The sequence below is a fragment of the Artemia sp. Qi Xiang Cuo genome, chromosome 21 (genome assembly GCF_049724085.1).
Source record: "Artemia sp. Qi Xiang Cuo chromosome 21, ASM4972408v1, whole genome shotgun sequence".
Lineage (NCBI taxonomy): Eukaryota > Metazoa > Arthropoda > Branchiopoda > Anostraca > Artemiidae > Artemia > Artemia sp. Qi Xiang Cuo.
The window spans coordinates 22,421,209-22,435,264 of record NC_142814.1 but is presented as its reverse complement, the minus strand read 5'-3'; the positions used below and the strand labels follow the sequence as shown (position 1 = coordinate 22,435,264).

The following is a 14,056-nucleotide window of genomic DNA, read 5'->3' as shown; positions in this document are numbered from 1 at the left end:
AAACTCTTCAATCCACAATATATAGGATGTATAATGCCTTTCTTAAGGATTAGAAGTCCATGGCCAAATGGCTGCTGAGATTGTGATTAGTGTCTATTATTCCTCAAGTGGATAGCCATCTAGTGCTGATGACTCCGGAAAAACCTGGATCAAATGTGACTGGTAAGGATGCATATTTCTTCAGCTCGTTAAATATCTATGGTTTTCTCTATTTGAAGCTGCGCTGTATGTACTCAAATCGTTCGTCATGCCCAGAAAATATTTTTTAAAGGACATTTCCTCCGGTCGAAAGCCTATGACAAAGTATGGTTGATTGCAAAGTAACATCAAGAATGCTGAAAGATCCACCTGTAAGGCTTTTTGTTATTAGTCTCTCAACAAGTTTCACTAGAACATTTCTGACCGAAGAGCTTCTATTTCAAAAGACGTTTGAAGAGTTTTGTAATTCTGATGGTTTGTCATGGATGGCAGATACATTTTTAGTCATGACCAAAAAAGATTCGATCGGCATGTGTGTCTTTGGCCAAACAACTGTCACCTATACAATTTTAGTAAAGAACCAAAAAAGATTCTATCGGCATATGTGTCTTTGACCAAAAGAATTGTAACCTATACAATTTTAGTAAAGAACCAAAAAATATTTGATCGATATGTGTGTCTTTGGCCAAAACAATTGTCACCTCTACAATTCTAGTAAAGAACGAAAAAAGATTCGATCGGCATGTGTGTCATAAACAAATAAGTAGAACAACAGGGAATTTTTTATACAAGACAGTGGAACGCAACTTTAAATGAATATTTCGACCCTATATCCAAGGGCCGTCCTCAGCAAAACAGACGAAGAGAATAAAAACACTATAAAAGAAACATACATTAAAATTCAATCATTAAAATTGTTTAAAAAAGTTTTAAACAGCCCTAATATCATTACTTCAAGGAAGTTCTAACAGGACTGGTACTCCAAACGAAATGGACAGAGAACAATTCATTCAGATGGAATTAAAATACTTACAGACAGGCTTTTAAAGCTAATCTCGCCTTCTTGGCAGCCAGCCTAGAAGGTCTATTCGTAATAGGTTGAGTGGAGTTATTTACTGTTTTTTTAATATAATTAGTCAAATCATTTTTAATTAAATTTGTGTATAGGGCATTAAGCGAATATTCCCCCAAATCTCTATTTTAAGAGTTTTAATGATTGAATTTTAATGTAAGTTTCTTTTATAGTGTTTTTATTCTCTTCGTCTGTTTTGCTGAGGACGGCCCTTGGATATAGGGTCGAAATATTCATTTAAAGTTGCGTTCCACTGTTTTGTATATAAAAAAATAAAAAAAAAATTCCCTGTTGTTCTACTTATTTGTTTATGATGGAAAGGCAGTGTGGTCTTCGTCGCTATTTGTGGCATGTGTGTCTTTGGCCAAACAACTGTCACCTATACAATTTTAGTAAAGAACCAAAAAAGATTCGATCGGCATGTGTGTCTTTGGCCAAACAACTGTCACCTATACAATTTTAGTAAAGAACCAAAAAAGATTCGATCGGCCTATGTGTCTTTGGCCAAAACAATTGTCACCTATACAATTTTAGTAAAGAACCAAAAAAGATTCGATCGGCATGTGTGTCTTTGGCCAAAACAATTGTCACCTCTACAATTTTAGTAAAGAACGAAAAAAGATTTGATCGGCCTGTTTGTCTTTGGCCAAAACAATTGTCACCTATACAATTCTAGTAAAGAACGAAAAAAGATTCGATCGGCATGTGTGTCTTTTGCCAAAACAATTGTCACCTGCCTCTTCGAAAGTATGAAAGTCGATGACGCGGTAGGTCACCTTTTGAAAGATTTTAAGAAGGTAGACGTAGTGCATTTTCGGTCACAAGCTAGAATCGCTTATGTTGCTGCATCGGAGCAGATTTTGAGAGTATTACATTTGGATAATAATCAATTTCAAATCAGTATTTACACTGCCTCTTACGAGAGGACATAAAGAGTACAAATCTATAGCACGTATATTGCCATATCTATACTTTTTGGATTTCCATGTGACAGACTGTGAGACAAGTGGATGCAATTTTAGTTAGAAGACGACCCTATTCCTCCAAGAATAAGTACTCTTATTGGCTAATTTCATTGTTTTTTTATTGTTATTATTATTTTTATTATTATTATTTTTTTAGCAGAAGACGAAGCCGGAATAGCATCCCAAACGGTAGAATGGTTATATGTATCACTATAAAACCGTTCAAAATCTGAAGAAATTTTTTGACCGCCAAGGATCTGCTTTAACTAGATCTTAGTGCTAGTTTAAACGCAAGTTTAATCTTGAAACCGAAAGAAAAATTAAATAAAAAACAGCTTGACAGGCAATTAGCATGAAAGAAAAGGTATGGGAAGTAGAAAGAAAAGAAGATGATAGTTAGCGAAAGACTAAAGACTGACTCCAGAAAACCATCAAGCATGAAGACTTCAGTGAAATAGGCTTGGCCTAAACTATGGTATAGACTGCTTCACAATAATATGAAAAAGAGCAAGCATATTCCATGGAAAGCATTATTAAGTCCCCGTGATTTGAGAAAGTTTTACTTGATATATTGTCTTTTGATGAAATCACAGTTAGCCAGTGTTTTGTCAAATTTTTACACGCGAGTATTTTCAGTGATATTATTTAATTTTTTTTATTTTAATAAATGAAATGAAAAAAAAACCGCTATGGACCACTACACTGACAGTGAAATCGGGTTATGTAACCAAACTATAAGGGATGTCTCTTCAACAGAAAGCACCTTGTACAGTCAGTGTTCTGTCTACCTATTATGTTTCTTGTCGGACAATTTGAGCAAGAAAGTAATAAAAACTAGGTATATTGATAAAATCTTTTGGCTGGTATCCTAAAAAATCCCAATTCTTCACTTTCTCGCTTTTTCGCTTTATTTAAGTTTATATGAATAGATGAGTTTACTTGTAATTTCATTTACTTTTTCGCAGTAAGTTTGTATTATTACAACAGACTGCGTGATATGTGGGCATATCATAGATTGTTGGAAACGACTATTTTTAAATATTGGACTCCGTGCAAATTGTAGATGCTTCAAATGAGGGCTCTATCAATTCATGGTCCGGGGAATCATCCCAGCTTACAACCCTACCTTGAAGTTACTGTTACTTGCTAAAAATTTTCAGGGTGATCTACCGAACGCCGACGTTGATCCGTTTTACGAGAATCAAATAAATCACAGTCTTATTGGAGTGGCAAATTTGTATTTAGAAGTATTATTCCATGATGTGAAGTTAAGCTATCACGTTCCAATCATTAGTCAGCAAGGAGAAGTTGCTGGTCGATTGCTAGTAAGTTATCCTATTTGCCATTCTCTTAACTCATACGTCTTTTGAATCGTTTTTATTTTCTAATAGTCCAGTGTTACGCTTTTCGGTCCCCTTCACCACCGGACATAGCCATATTTCTTATAGACAGAACGATCTTGGCTTACCCTTTACGCAACATATTAAAAAAAAAATTATGAGGAAACCAAGCATTTTTCTGCCCTTGTGAAGATAAGTTGGGAAGCTAATCAAGGTTGAATTTGCGGTATTAGTTCTGTGACTTCTACTTGCTTAACAAGCCTTTTTCCTGATTCTCCAAGTGGCTATAGAGTTGTTTTTTTTACATATTCGCCAAGTAACTATAGAGTTTTTAATAAGACAGTAAATACCATTAAATAAGTAAAAAATTAGTTTTTATGCGCTTTGTCCGTAGTTTACTTGCCAAATTTTACAAGGCCGTCTCAAGATTTGTTAGAAAATTTGACTTAAGCACACAGCAGGAGGATTTCTTTTTCACATTTCTAAGAGACCTTTAGAATGATCTGGTAGAACTTGGCTGGGCATTGAAATAATGAATCAAGCTACTTTTTTCTACATTTATTAATTTAGTCACTGAAAACCCAATAGTTATTTGGCAAATCAAGAAAAAGACTGAAAAGTTTAAGTGTTGAATATCAGGACCTTATTTTCATCCTAAATAGGATTTTGACTGAAAACCCATACATAATGTTTTCCGTTATTATTTTTTTCTATAATTTCCTGTCTCTGAAAGTTTGTAATACTTGTTTTCTGTGACTTATTAGAAACTAACCTTGAGTCCTTGACCACAAAAGCTAAAAAAAATAAAAGAAAGTTGAAAGCATTTGAAAATGATTATGTTAATTTTGAATAATAAGCTTCCACTTTGTTTCTGCCTAATAGCCATCTACAATTTATGATTCGTCGTGTACAAGTAGTTTTGAAATGAATAATGCGTTGAAATAAACCATGCCTGTCAAGATTTTACCCAGTTTCTGTCAAAATCTTGGATTCTTTATAACGTGGTGTTAGTAAGTCCAAAAATTACCGATTGTGCGTATACACGCTTTTGTTCTCGAAAAGCCAATTTTTTTTCCAACAGTTAAGTAGGAACGAAGTGCACAGTGGTGCTATCGTGATAGAGCAGAAGGTATTCCTAGGTGACGCACTTGTAGCCATCAAATTAATACAGTCGTGCTTTTTGCTTCTCAAGCTTTTTATAACCTTGTAATTATTTACCGGGTAGTCCTTGCATGTACGCTGATAGAATTTGTTGTTAATATAAAATAGAAACAAAATAAAAGGTTATATTATCACTTGTAACATATGGTTATGTGCCTGATATCTTTAGCTCTTCTCACTATAAACTCTCTGGTATTTTCGAGCATGTGTGTCCTTTTTTTTTGTTCGGCTAATAGCAACTATTTGGTTCTAATTTCATTTTCCTTGATTTGGACGCTTAATTCATAACTTTTATTTTCTCAGAGAACTGAACTATTTATTCAACTGAACCATTGATTGAACTATTTATTCAACTGAAAAATTTATTCTCAGAGAACCGAACCATTTATTTATTACTGAACAGCAATCAACCATTTCTGTGGAATAGAGCTGTTTTTTTGGTTTTTAAAGTTCTGAATTTCTATTCAAATGTTGGACTATATGTATATTTCATTTTTTGGTGGAATAAAAAATTCACTGAATTTTTTATGTGATTTTTTTTTGATAGTGTGATCTGTTTCAATCATTTTTTTTTGCATTGGAATTTCTCATTTAGTCGAATTTCTTGCTGAGACAATTTAATCCGTTCTCTCAAATTATGTAACAATATGTAACATACAGAAGTTTCGGAAATAAAATAAGGTAAACCAGCATGATTTAATCTTGGCAGTTAAAAGCCGCTCAACTTTTATTGGTATCGCCAATTGATATGGACAGCTTTAGCGTACATACTCATCTTCGAAGATACCTGGCACTAATACTAATACTACCCAGCGGTTTGCTAAAAGGGTAATGTCTAACACTGCTCAGCATCACCGTTTAACCCCCAGATGTCCAGACAAATAGCCTTGCGAGAAAAAAAGCTAAAACTTTGGCCTGTATGTGCTCGAACAAATCACTACCAGAGCGCTTTCATGCCCCTTATTACATCATTGTATATTTGTATATGATAATATATTTTGTACACAACATAAAATTAGCCATTGAGCTATGATTGTTTGTGCAGATGAAACTCTCTCTCTCTCTCTCTCTCTCTCTCTCTCTCTCTCTCGCTCTCTCTCTCTCTCTCTCTCTCTCTCTCTCTCTCTCTCTCTCTCTCTCTCTCTCTCTCTCTCTCTCTCTCTCTCTCTCTCTCTCTCTCTCTATTTCATACTTCTGTTTGTCCAAAATGCATGTCTGGTGGGTTTAGCGATTTTTCAAGAATAATATTTGGATTTCTATGACCCAACATTATGTCATCTTACCGATTGACGACTTCACGGTATGTCAAATATTAAAAAACATCTTATACAATCTAATTAGAATGAGGAATTCAGGCATCACCTGCAGGCTGCAGTCGTTGAGTTAAGTAACATTTCGACCAGTCCGATGATGAAACCACAAATGACCGGTCGAAATACCTCTTAATTCATCAATTCGATGCATGATAATTTACAGCCATTTGTGAGCTTGAACAGCTTCTTCTAGTTACGCCCAACAATCAGACCGGCCTGACAAATTATTTTATTAAAATATTATGTTATCAAGCCAATTAAAATATAGATAAATAGGTCAGTGCTTGCCTTGAATAGAAATTAGTGATGAATTTTGCTACTTCTAGTTGTAATAGATCATACTATCTAACGAAAAAGATGAAAAACTGAAAAAAGAGACGTTTTGGTTTCGACGAGGTGAACAAAATTTATTGTCGGATGCTGTAAAATCAAAGATAAAAATTTCGAAAAAAAAAATTGTTGACTTAAAGCGTCCATAAAATAATATGAATAAAATTGCAAAGCTAATTGGAATGTTTTCCATTTAACCATATATATATTTTATTTTTAATCTTCTGACGTCCAGTACTTTGTACTTATTATACTAAAAAAAAAAAAAAAAAAAAAAAAAAAATCAAATGTAGAAACATACTAATAATATTTTTGTTTAACTCTATTCACAACCTTACAAAGTAGATAGAGAGCCTTTCAACGTCTTGTTGCCCTACCGTTGATTATTAATAATCTAGAATTTTAAGAATTTGATATCCTTTGGAAAGCTGGATGCTTCCAAGTCAATTGCTTATATAATGCTCATGGAAGAAGAATCAATTCCCCTCCCCCCCCCCAACCCTCCTTACCCTGCAATACGAAATAGGCTAATAGTATGCAATTCCCATATAGGTCGAGATTAGCAGAGTTGCTGGACAGCTCCCCGCTGATCGAATAGTTGAAGCTGTTTCTGAATATTCTGAAGATAGTGGAAATGACTTGGACGAACTCGAGGCCGAAGTGTCGAAGATAGTTGTAAAGGTATTTTTCCCATTATTAATGGTATAGTAATTGTAACTATGTATTGATTTAGGATCAAAATAAAGTCAAAGAATTTCTTTAAAAACATACACACCTTGTGATCTTCAGGAAGTGATTGCTAGTTGTCGTTACCATGGATATTAATTTGGTACCGCTTGTCTTTTTTTCATCTCTAAAATAGGAGAAGAAAAATTTGAGAATTTATCCAGCGTACTTGCAAATTCACCAGTCTTTCAAATGCATTTGCTTGTATTTTTTCTTGGTCGTTTGTATATTTTTATATAGCTGAAGTTGAAATTGGATTCATTTGGTTTATATCCCAAGATACAAATGATCAAGTTAATTAGATTTATTTGGCAAAAAAAGATTATAGCACACTTTTTTGTTAATGAAATAACCTTCTCAATCTAAAATGCTTACATCTTACCTCTATAATACTAAAATAAAGTTCATTCATCCTCAAAAAGTAATGCTTCTTTCAGATAATTTTTTTTTTACGGGCAAGAACAGCCTTCTCAACTCGTGAAATAAGGTGCATTTTGATAAAGTGTACTGTACGGATATTATGAAGGATAATAAAAATAAATCAAATGATGCCAATTCCAGCATTCTTTTTTGCCCACTGCTAATACAACTACTACTAACAATTCACCTCAGCATCAAGCCGCTTGAGGCCAATACAGCTGGGTACGCTTCTCTTCCATGCCAATGTATTAAAAGCCTCCCTTTTTGCACCCTCCCAAGAAATTCTTATTTCCCTAAAGTACAACTATTCGTATAACGCAGTTAGAACGCTGCTTATGAACCTTCAAGAAACGGTGACTAATTAACATTGCCAAGATTGCCAACATTTCTTGCCAACTAATTAACATTGCCAACTAAATCACATTGCCAAGCTTATGAAAGTTTTCTCAGTGCATTCAACTATGCATTTTTGTTTTCTGCACCTTTATTTATTTACTAGAATCCCTAATTTTGTTCATTTTCTTTTACCTAATTCTTCTTCTTCTTTTGAGTATAAGAGGAAGGCACGTTCCACGAAAATTAATCATTCCCGAACCAATTACTTGAATGTTATCCAAATATTACCAAACTGCCTTTAGTATCCTCGCTATTTTTTGCTCTTTAATTGAATCCCTCCCCCCAAAGCAAATTCTCGTACTTATCTGATCGAAACCCATTCTCTAAAAAAAAGTCATCTTGGATGTAAAGGGCTTATTGTTCGTTTTGTATTAATAATATCAACTTCTTATGTACCCCACGGCCCCCCCCCCCTTATCTTTGATTGCTTTTGTTCTCATTTTTACTCGAAATATTTATTAGGGATATACCCATTTAGGGTCGAGACTATATAAATTTGTCTTTAGTATCCATATCACAGAAGTCGCCTGATTGCTGCTATGTCCATAAATTTGATCATGCATTCTCCAGGTATCCATTTAGAGCTGGGTCGACTCCGGCTAAGCTTACAGAGTCACACCACCGACACCCCTCCCAAAAGCAAATTAGCAGCCTGGAGAAATCTGGGGAATGTAAGCAGGAAGGGTTTGCGAAAGCATAGGATGGCTGGCTCCCAACCCCTCATTGCGCTTCCTGGCTGAAGGGCCACGAAGCGGAGATCAGCACCGCTGGTTTGGACCTTGAGGGTCGAGTGCCGTCATACTTACTTACTTACTTACTTTATGTGATCAGGCATTTGCTATTTTCGAAAACATTGTAATATTTTAAGAAACTTAGCACGTTTCTGAAAATAAAAACGTATGGAATACTTGTAGTAATAATTCTCGCTTTTTATTTTGTTCAGGTAACAGTTAAGGAAGCAAGTGGATTGCCACCGTCATTGTCTCATTTTGTCTTCTGCCAATATTGTTTCTGGGATTCACCTTTGATCGTGGTTCCTCCCATTGAAACCAGTCGGGACTACTGGGGTTATCATCGTAAAGCCAAAGATGTTATCAAGTTTGATCACACCCGTGAATTTGAACTTCTGATCACAGAAGATTTTCTTGAACATTCCGCAGGTAGGATACCATCTATTAAATATCTATCTTAGCTTTTCCAACTGTTTTCATTTGCTTGATACTGTGTTTTGTAAAATATCCTGAATTTCAAGTCCTGTGGTGGCAAATCTGGGGAAATTGTACTTGGATATACTCTTACACTGGAACAAACTGATAAACTGAATTGACAAACTGAATAGTATGGACATACCAAAACAAAGTAAATTAAAAACACTTTCATTGTACTAAACCAGCCTCTGCTTGTTGGTTTTCTAATACAACTATTTATATCGATTATAAAATCTTACATTTGTTCTAATATACTAATATACTGAAACGAAGTGATAAACTGAATAGACAAACTGAATAGTTTGGACATACCGAAACAAAGTAAAGTAAAACCGCTTTCATGGTACTAAACCAGCCTCTGCTTCTTGTTTTTATAACACAACTTTTTATATCGATTATAAAATCTTACATTTGTTCATTTCACATAGCAAAGTCGCTTTTTTTTAGTGTTTATGGATCCAGTTTTTTCTTCTACTTATTCATATTAAGACAAGCGCTAGACACTTCAGATCGAATATACTCTCTGATAACGACGCTAATCGAACCGGTTTTACACGATTCTATGCAATCAGATTTTTACAAATTGTAAGAATTTTTTTTCAAAATTTCTCGAATTCTTATTATTTTATGTATGAGATTTTTAGTCTTTCTTTAGCTTATGTAAAAAAAAAAAAATTATTTTTTTTGTCATGAAGTACCAGATAAACCTTAATGTTTTTTTTAAATAGATTTTACGCTATATTTTAGGCCTCGTAAAATTTTTATATTGTAGAGAGATTCGACCAAAATATTCAAAAGAAAATTAAAACGAAATATGAGCACTTTTTTTTAACTTGGAAATTGGGAGATTGACATGGAAAATATTTTAAACATTTTGGTTCAATTATTAAATAACTTAAAGGCACCTTTCATGAAAACAGTATTTTGAGGTCGCACTGAAGGCGTATCCGTATTTTTCATTGCAAGCGCTTTCAGAATCTCCTAGAATTTAAAAATTAGTTGTCAAAAAGGAGCACTTGAAAACTTGAGCTTAAAAAAATAAAAAAAAAGAAAGACTCTGGGAACTTGCTTAATTTTTTTTTTTATATGCAGATGACTTTTGGCCCAGCTTTTAGCTATTTTGTTTTTGTGGTTATTATCTTAATGCTTGATTTAATTATTTCATGGTTAATTCGCCTTGGATCTGCCGAAAGCAGACGGAATTAGCAGATTGCATCTGTAATGAAACAGGCTGCATCTCTGCATAAGTTTTTCGAATTTTCACTCAATTAAAGAAGCTCAATTAAAAAAGTACAAGAGTAGAGGCATAGTTTTCCTTTTGAAAAACTGGGAATTTGACACAATCAGTTTCGGCTATTAATCCCACCCCCACCCCCACCCAAAAAGTCTAAGCCTCTTAATTCTCTGATTTTTGAATTCTTTGGTAGGTGGAATGAACGCTAAAGACTAGTAAGCTCATTTAATTGTATGTATAAGAATAGATTTTTTTTTTGCAGAAGGTGCCCTCTCTTTTGAAGTTTGGGGTCATCGAAGTTCTGGTTTTACCGCAGGTTCTGAAATGTGGGGAGTAGAAAACCAAATCGCCAAAGCGAGGTCTCTTGCTGACAGGTAATAATATAGTCTTAATATGGTAATTTTGTTTTGTTGTTTGAACTAACTTATATTATATTCGAGCTTAGGCATGCTACATACGGTGTATATACTATGTCATATATCTGTTTAAAGGTATCTTTTAGCCGTTCGTTTGCACAGTCATTAACTCCAAAAGATAAACGGGTGAAAAGGTGATAAAGATAGACTTTGCTTGTTTTCATATGTAAAGGATCCTCCAAAGTAAGAGATTCTCCGAAAAAGGGAACTTTAGAGGGAGGGAGAACGGGTGCCAAAAATTTTACGTCATCGATATGCCTGAAAGTTTGACACCATTGACCCCAACTTTGAATCTATTCACACTGGGAGCAACTCTGAACCTATTCGCAGTGAAGTAGTGTAGTAATTTGAAAAGACGTTGTATTCACACAGGCTATCAATATTGCGTATCTGTAATGTCTCGGGGATGACACCGGGGATTGAGTTTGAACTTTCAGGGAAGGTTCGACAAAGCAACTTCAAATTTTATGCTTAGGGAAAGGGATAATAGTGCCATAAAATTTGGTTTCTAAATTTGGTTCGTCCGAAAAAGGACAGACAACATTTTATAGAAGCTTTATACTTATATTTGTAAACTATCGGGTCCAGAGAGCCCTTATGCACAGAAAAAACTCGAAAGAAATTGCCCGAAACTGGACTAACAAATATGTTCCACAGATTGGCTTAGATTTATATTTAGACTTAATAGGACAATTAGACAGAGACAAGGGGAGCACAATGAAGACAAAAGCAGTAGAAACAAAATTGTTGTACTGATTCTTGACTCTCAAAATAGGCCCAAATTTATAATTTCATCAAAATCCAATATAATTCAAAATCCAAATTCAAAATCCAATATAATTTCAATTTGCTGGGCATACATACTAAGAGGAGAAAATATTAAAAGTGTCACCTGTATAGATCTGTTCCAGTAAGGCGGGTCTCAGGTAGCCCATTTAAGTGTCCACAGATTCACTCTATCAATAAGTCCAACGGAATTAATATATATGATATAAAAATATTTTTTTAATGAAATGATTGATTAAGATGCATGTATATAAAAAGGTCTACAAGATAGTGATCAAGATGGATTCACCCCTATAGATAACCCAAAATTACGCAAATTTATAACCTCATGTGAATAATAATCCATCTCTTCGTCTACCCAAAATTCTATAGTAAAACTATTATTGAAAACTTATTAGGACAAAATTACTGCTCATTGAAAATTGTGACTCAACGTTCAAATTATGTCCCAAATTCAAGTTACAATCTGTAATATTTATTCTTAAGCAGATAAGCATTAATAAACTTTACTAACATACAAGGCCGCGCCCAGTATTTTTTTCGGAGGGGGTTTTACTCAAAGATTTTTTTTGTGGGAGGGGGGGGGGTGGTTACACAAAAATAATAATCCATCTCTTCATCTACCCAGAATTCTATAGTAAAACTATTATTGAAAACTTATTAGATAAAATTACAGTTCATCGAAAATTGTGACTAAACGTTCAAATTGTGTCCAAAATTCAAGTTACAATCTATAATATTTATTCTTAAACAGATAAGCATTAATAAACTTTACTAACATACAAGGCCGCACCCAGTATTTTTTTCGGAGGGGGTTTTACTCAAAGATTTTTTTTTTGGGGGGGGGGTTACACAAAAATAATAATACACCTCTTCATCTACCCAGAATTCTATAGTAAAACTATTATTGAAAACTTATTAGACAAAATTAGTGCTCATCGAAAATTGTGACTAAACGTTTAAATTGTGTCCAAAATTCAAGTTACAATCTATAATATTTCTTATTAAGCAGATAAGCATAAATAAAATTTACTAACACACAAGGACGCACCCAGGATTTTTTTTCGGAGGGGTTTTACTCTAAAGATTTTTTTTCGGGGGTGGGGGGGGGGAGGGCTACACAAAAAACCTTAAAAAACGCACACAAATTTTTTTTATATCCATTTTGTTAAGTTTTTACGAGACAAACAATCATTTGGGGGGGGGAGGTAGAGGGGGTCCAACTCCCTTAAGTCCCCCCCCCTATGGGTACGGCCTTGCTAACATACCTAATATTAACCAATAATAAAACTTAATTTAAAAAAGATGTTTGTGTTGAAAAAAAGTTTTTCAATATTAGTAAAGAGCCATATTAAAACCTAAGATGAGCAGAAATAACGTCATGTAATATTTCAGATATAAAGCAAACAGAATTTGCTATCAATGAATAAAAGAAACCCAAATCGGATAGAAATTTTAATGAATAACCACATCGAGCATAAAGATGAAAGATGCTGCCATAGATGAATAAACAAACAATAATATATGAAACGAACAGAAATTAGTACAAAGAGGGTAGGTATACCGCTCCCCAAATCTTCCAAATGCTATGGTGTCATTAAAGTATATTTTAAACATTTTTTTCTTTTATGGTTAAAAGTTAAAAATTGTCGAGACTTCCAGGAGCTAGTATTATTACATTTTAAACAGTTAATCAACTTTGATTAATTAATTCCAGTAATCTTGATTAATATGGGGATGTTCCTTTTTTATCTAAGTTTTGACAAATAACCACACTGTTAAAAACACATAGGCCTACTATTTGTATAGAATACAGATGACACTCATGGTGTTTAGAGGATTTGAGAGAGAAGGGGATTGGTAACACCACATTTATTTGTAACTCCTGATTAGCCTTGTGACATTACTTTTTTGTGTTGTTTTTGGCACTAGGATAAATAATTAACACATTGCTTGGAATAAAAATCGTTTTCGGTAAGGAAATAAATGACATCCTGACCTTTAGAGGACTTATGGTGGTTTTGGTCCTTGCTAACATGGCCTGAAGGAGTGTTCCCTTACTTCGAGTGGTGCTGGCCTCGTCTGGTCTCTTCAGTGGGGCTAGCACTGTCATGATAGCGGGGCTCGAGCACCATTCGAGTGTTGCTCGCCTCTTCAGGTCTCTTCAGGGGTGCTCGAAGTTTCATGATATCGGTGCTCGTGCACCACTCGAGTAATGCTCGCCTCTTCAGGCCTCTTCAGTGGTGCTCTAAGTTTCATGATTTCGGTGCTCGAGCACAAGTCGAGTGGTGCTCGCCTCTTCAGGCCTCTTCAGTGGTGCTCGCAGTTTCATGATATCGGTGTTCGAGCACAATTCGAGTGGTGCTTGCCTCTTCAGGACTCTTCAGTGGTGCTCGCAGTTTCATGATATCGGTGCTCGAGCACCACTCGTGTTGTGCTTGCCTCTTCCGGCCTCTTCAGGGGTGCTCGAATTTTCATGTTATCGGTGCTCGAGCACCACTCGAGTGGTGCTTGCCTCTTCAGTGGTGCTCGAAGTTTCATGATATCGGTGCTCGAGCACCCCTCGAGTGGTGCTCGCCTCTTCAGGTCTCTTCAGTGGTGCTCGCAGTTTCATGATATCGGTGCTCGAGCACCACTCGAGTGGTGCTCGCCTCTTCAGGTCTCTTCAGTGGTGCTTGCAGTTTCATGATATCGGTGCTCGAGCACCACT

At 35.0% G+C, this 14,056-nt stretch overlaps 1 protein-coding gene across 2 annotated transcripts in view; it reads left to right on the top strand.

Annotated features, from left to right (window-relative positions):
• Positions 1 to 14,056, top strand: part of Khc-73 (Kinesin heavy chain 73) — a 300,519-nt gene that overhangs the window by 219,383 nt on the left and 67,080 nt on the right. For both annotated transcript variants that reach the window (XM_089106523.1, XM_089106524.1), the window contains exons 16-19: positions 3,177 to 3,341; positions 6,713 to 6,841; positions 8,646 to 8,862; positions 10,407 to 10,518. In XM_089106523.1, the coding sequence (XP_088962649.1) occupies positions 3,177 to 3,341; positions 6,713 to 6,841; positions 8,646 to 8,862; positions 10,407 to 10,518 (623 nt within the window). The remainder of the gene's footprint in view (positions 1 to 3,176; positions 3,342 to 6,712; positions 6,842 to 8,645; positions 8,863 to 10,406; positions 10,519 to 14,056) is intronic.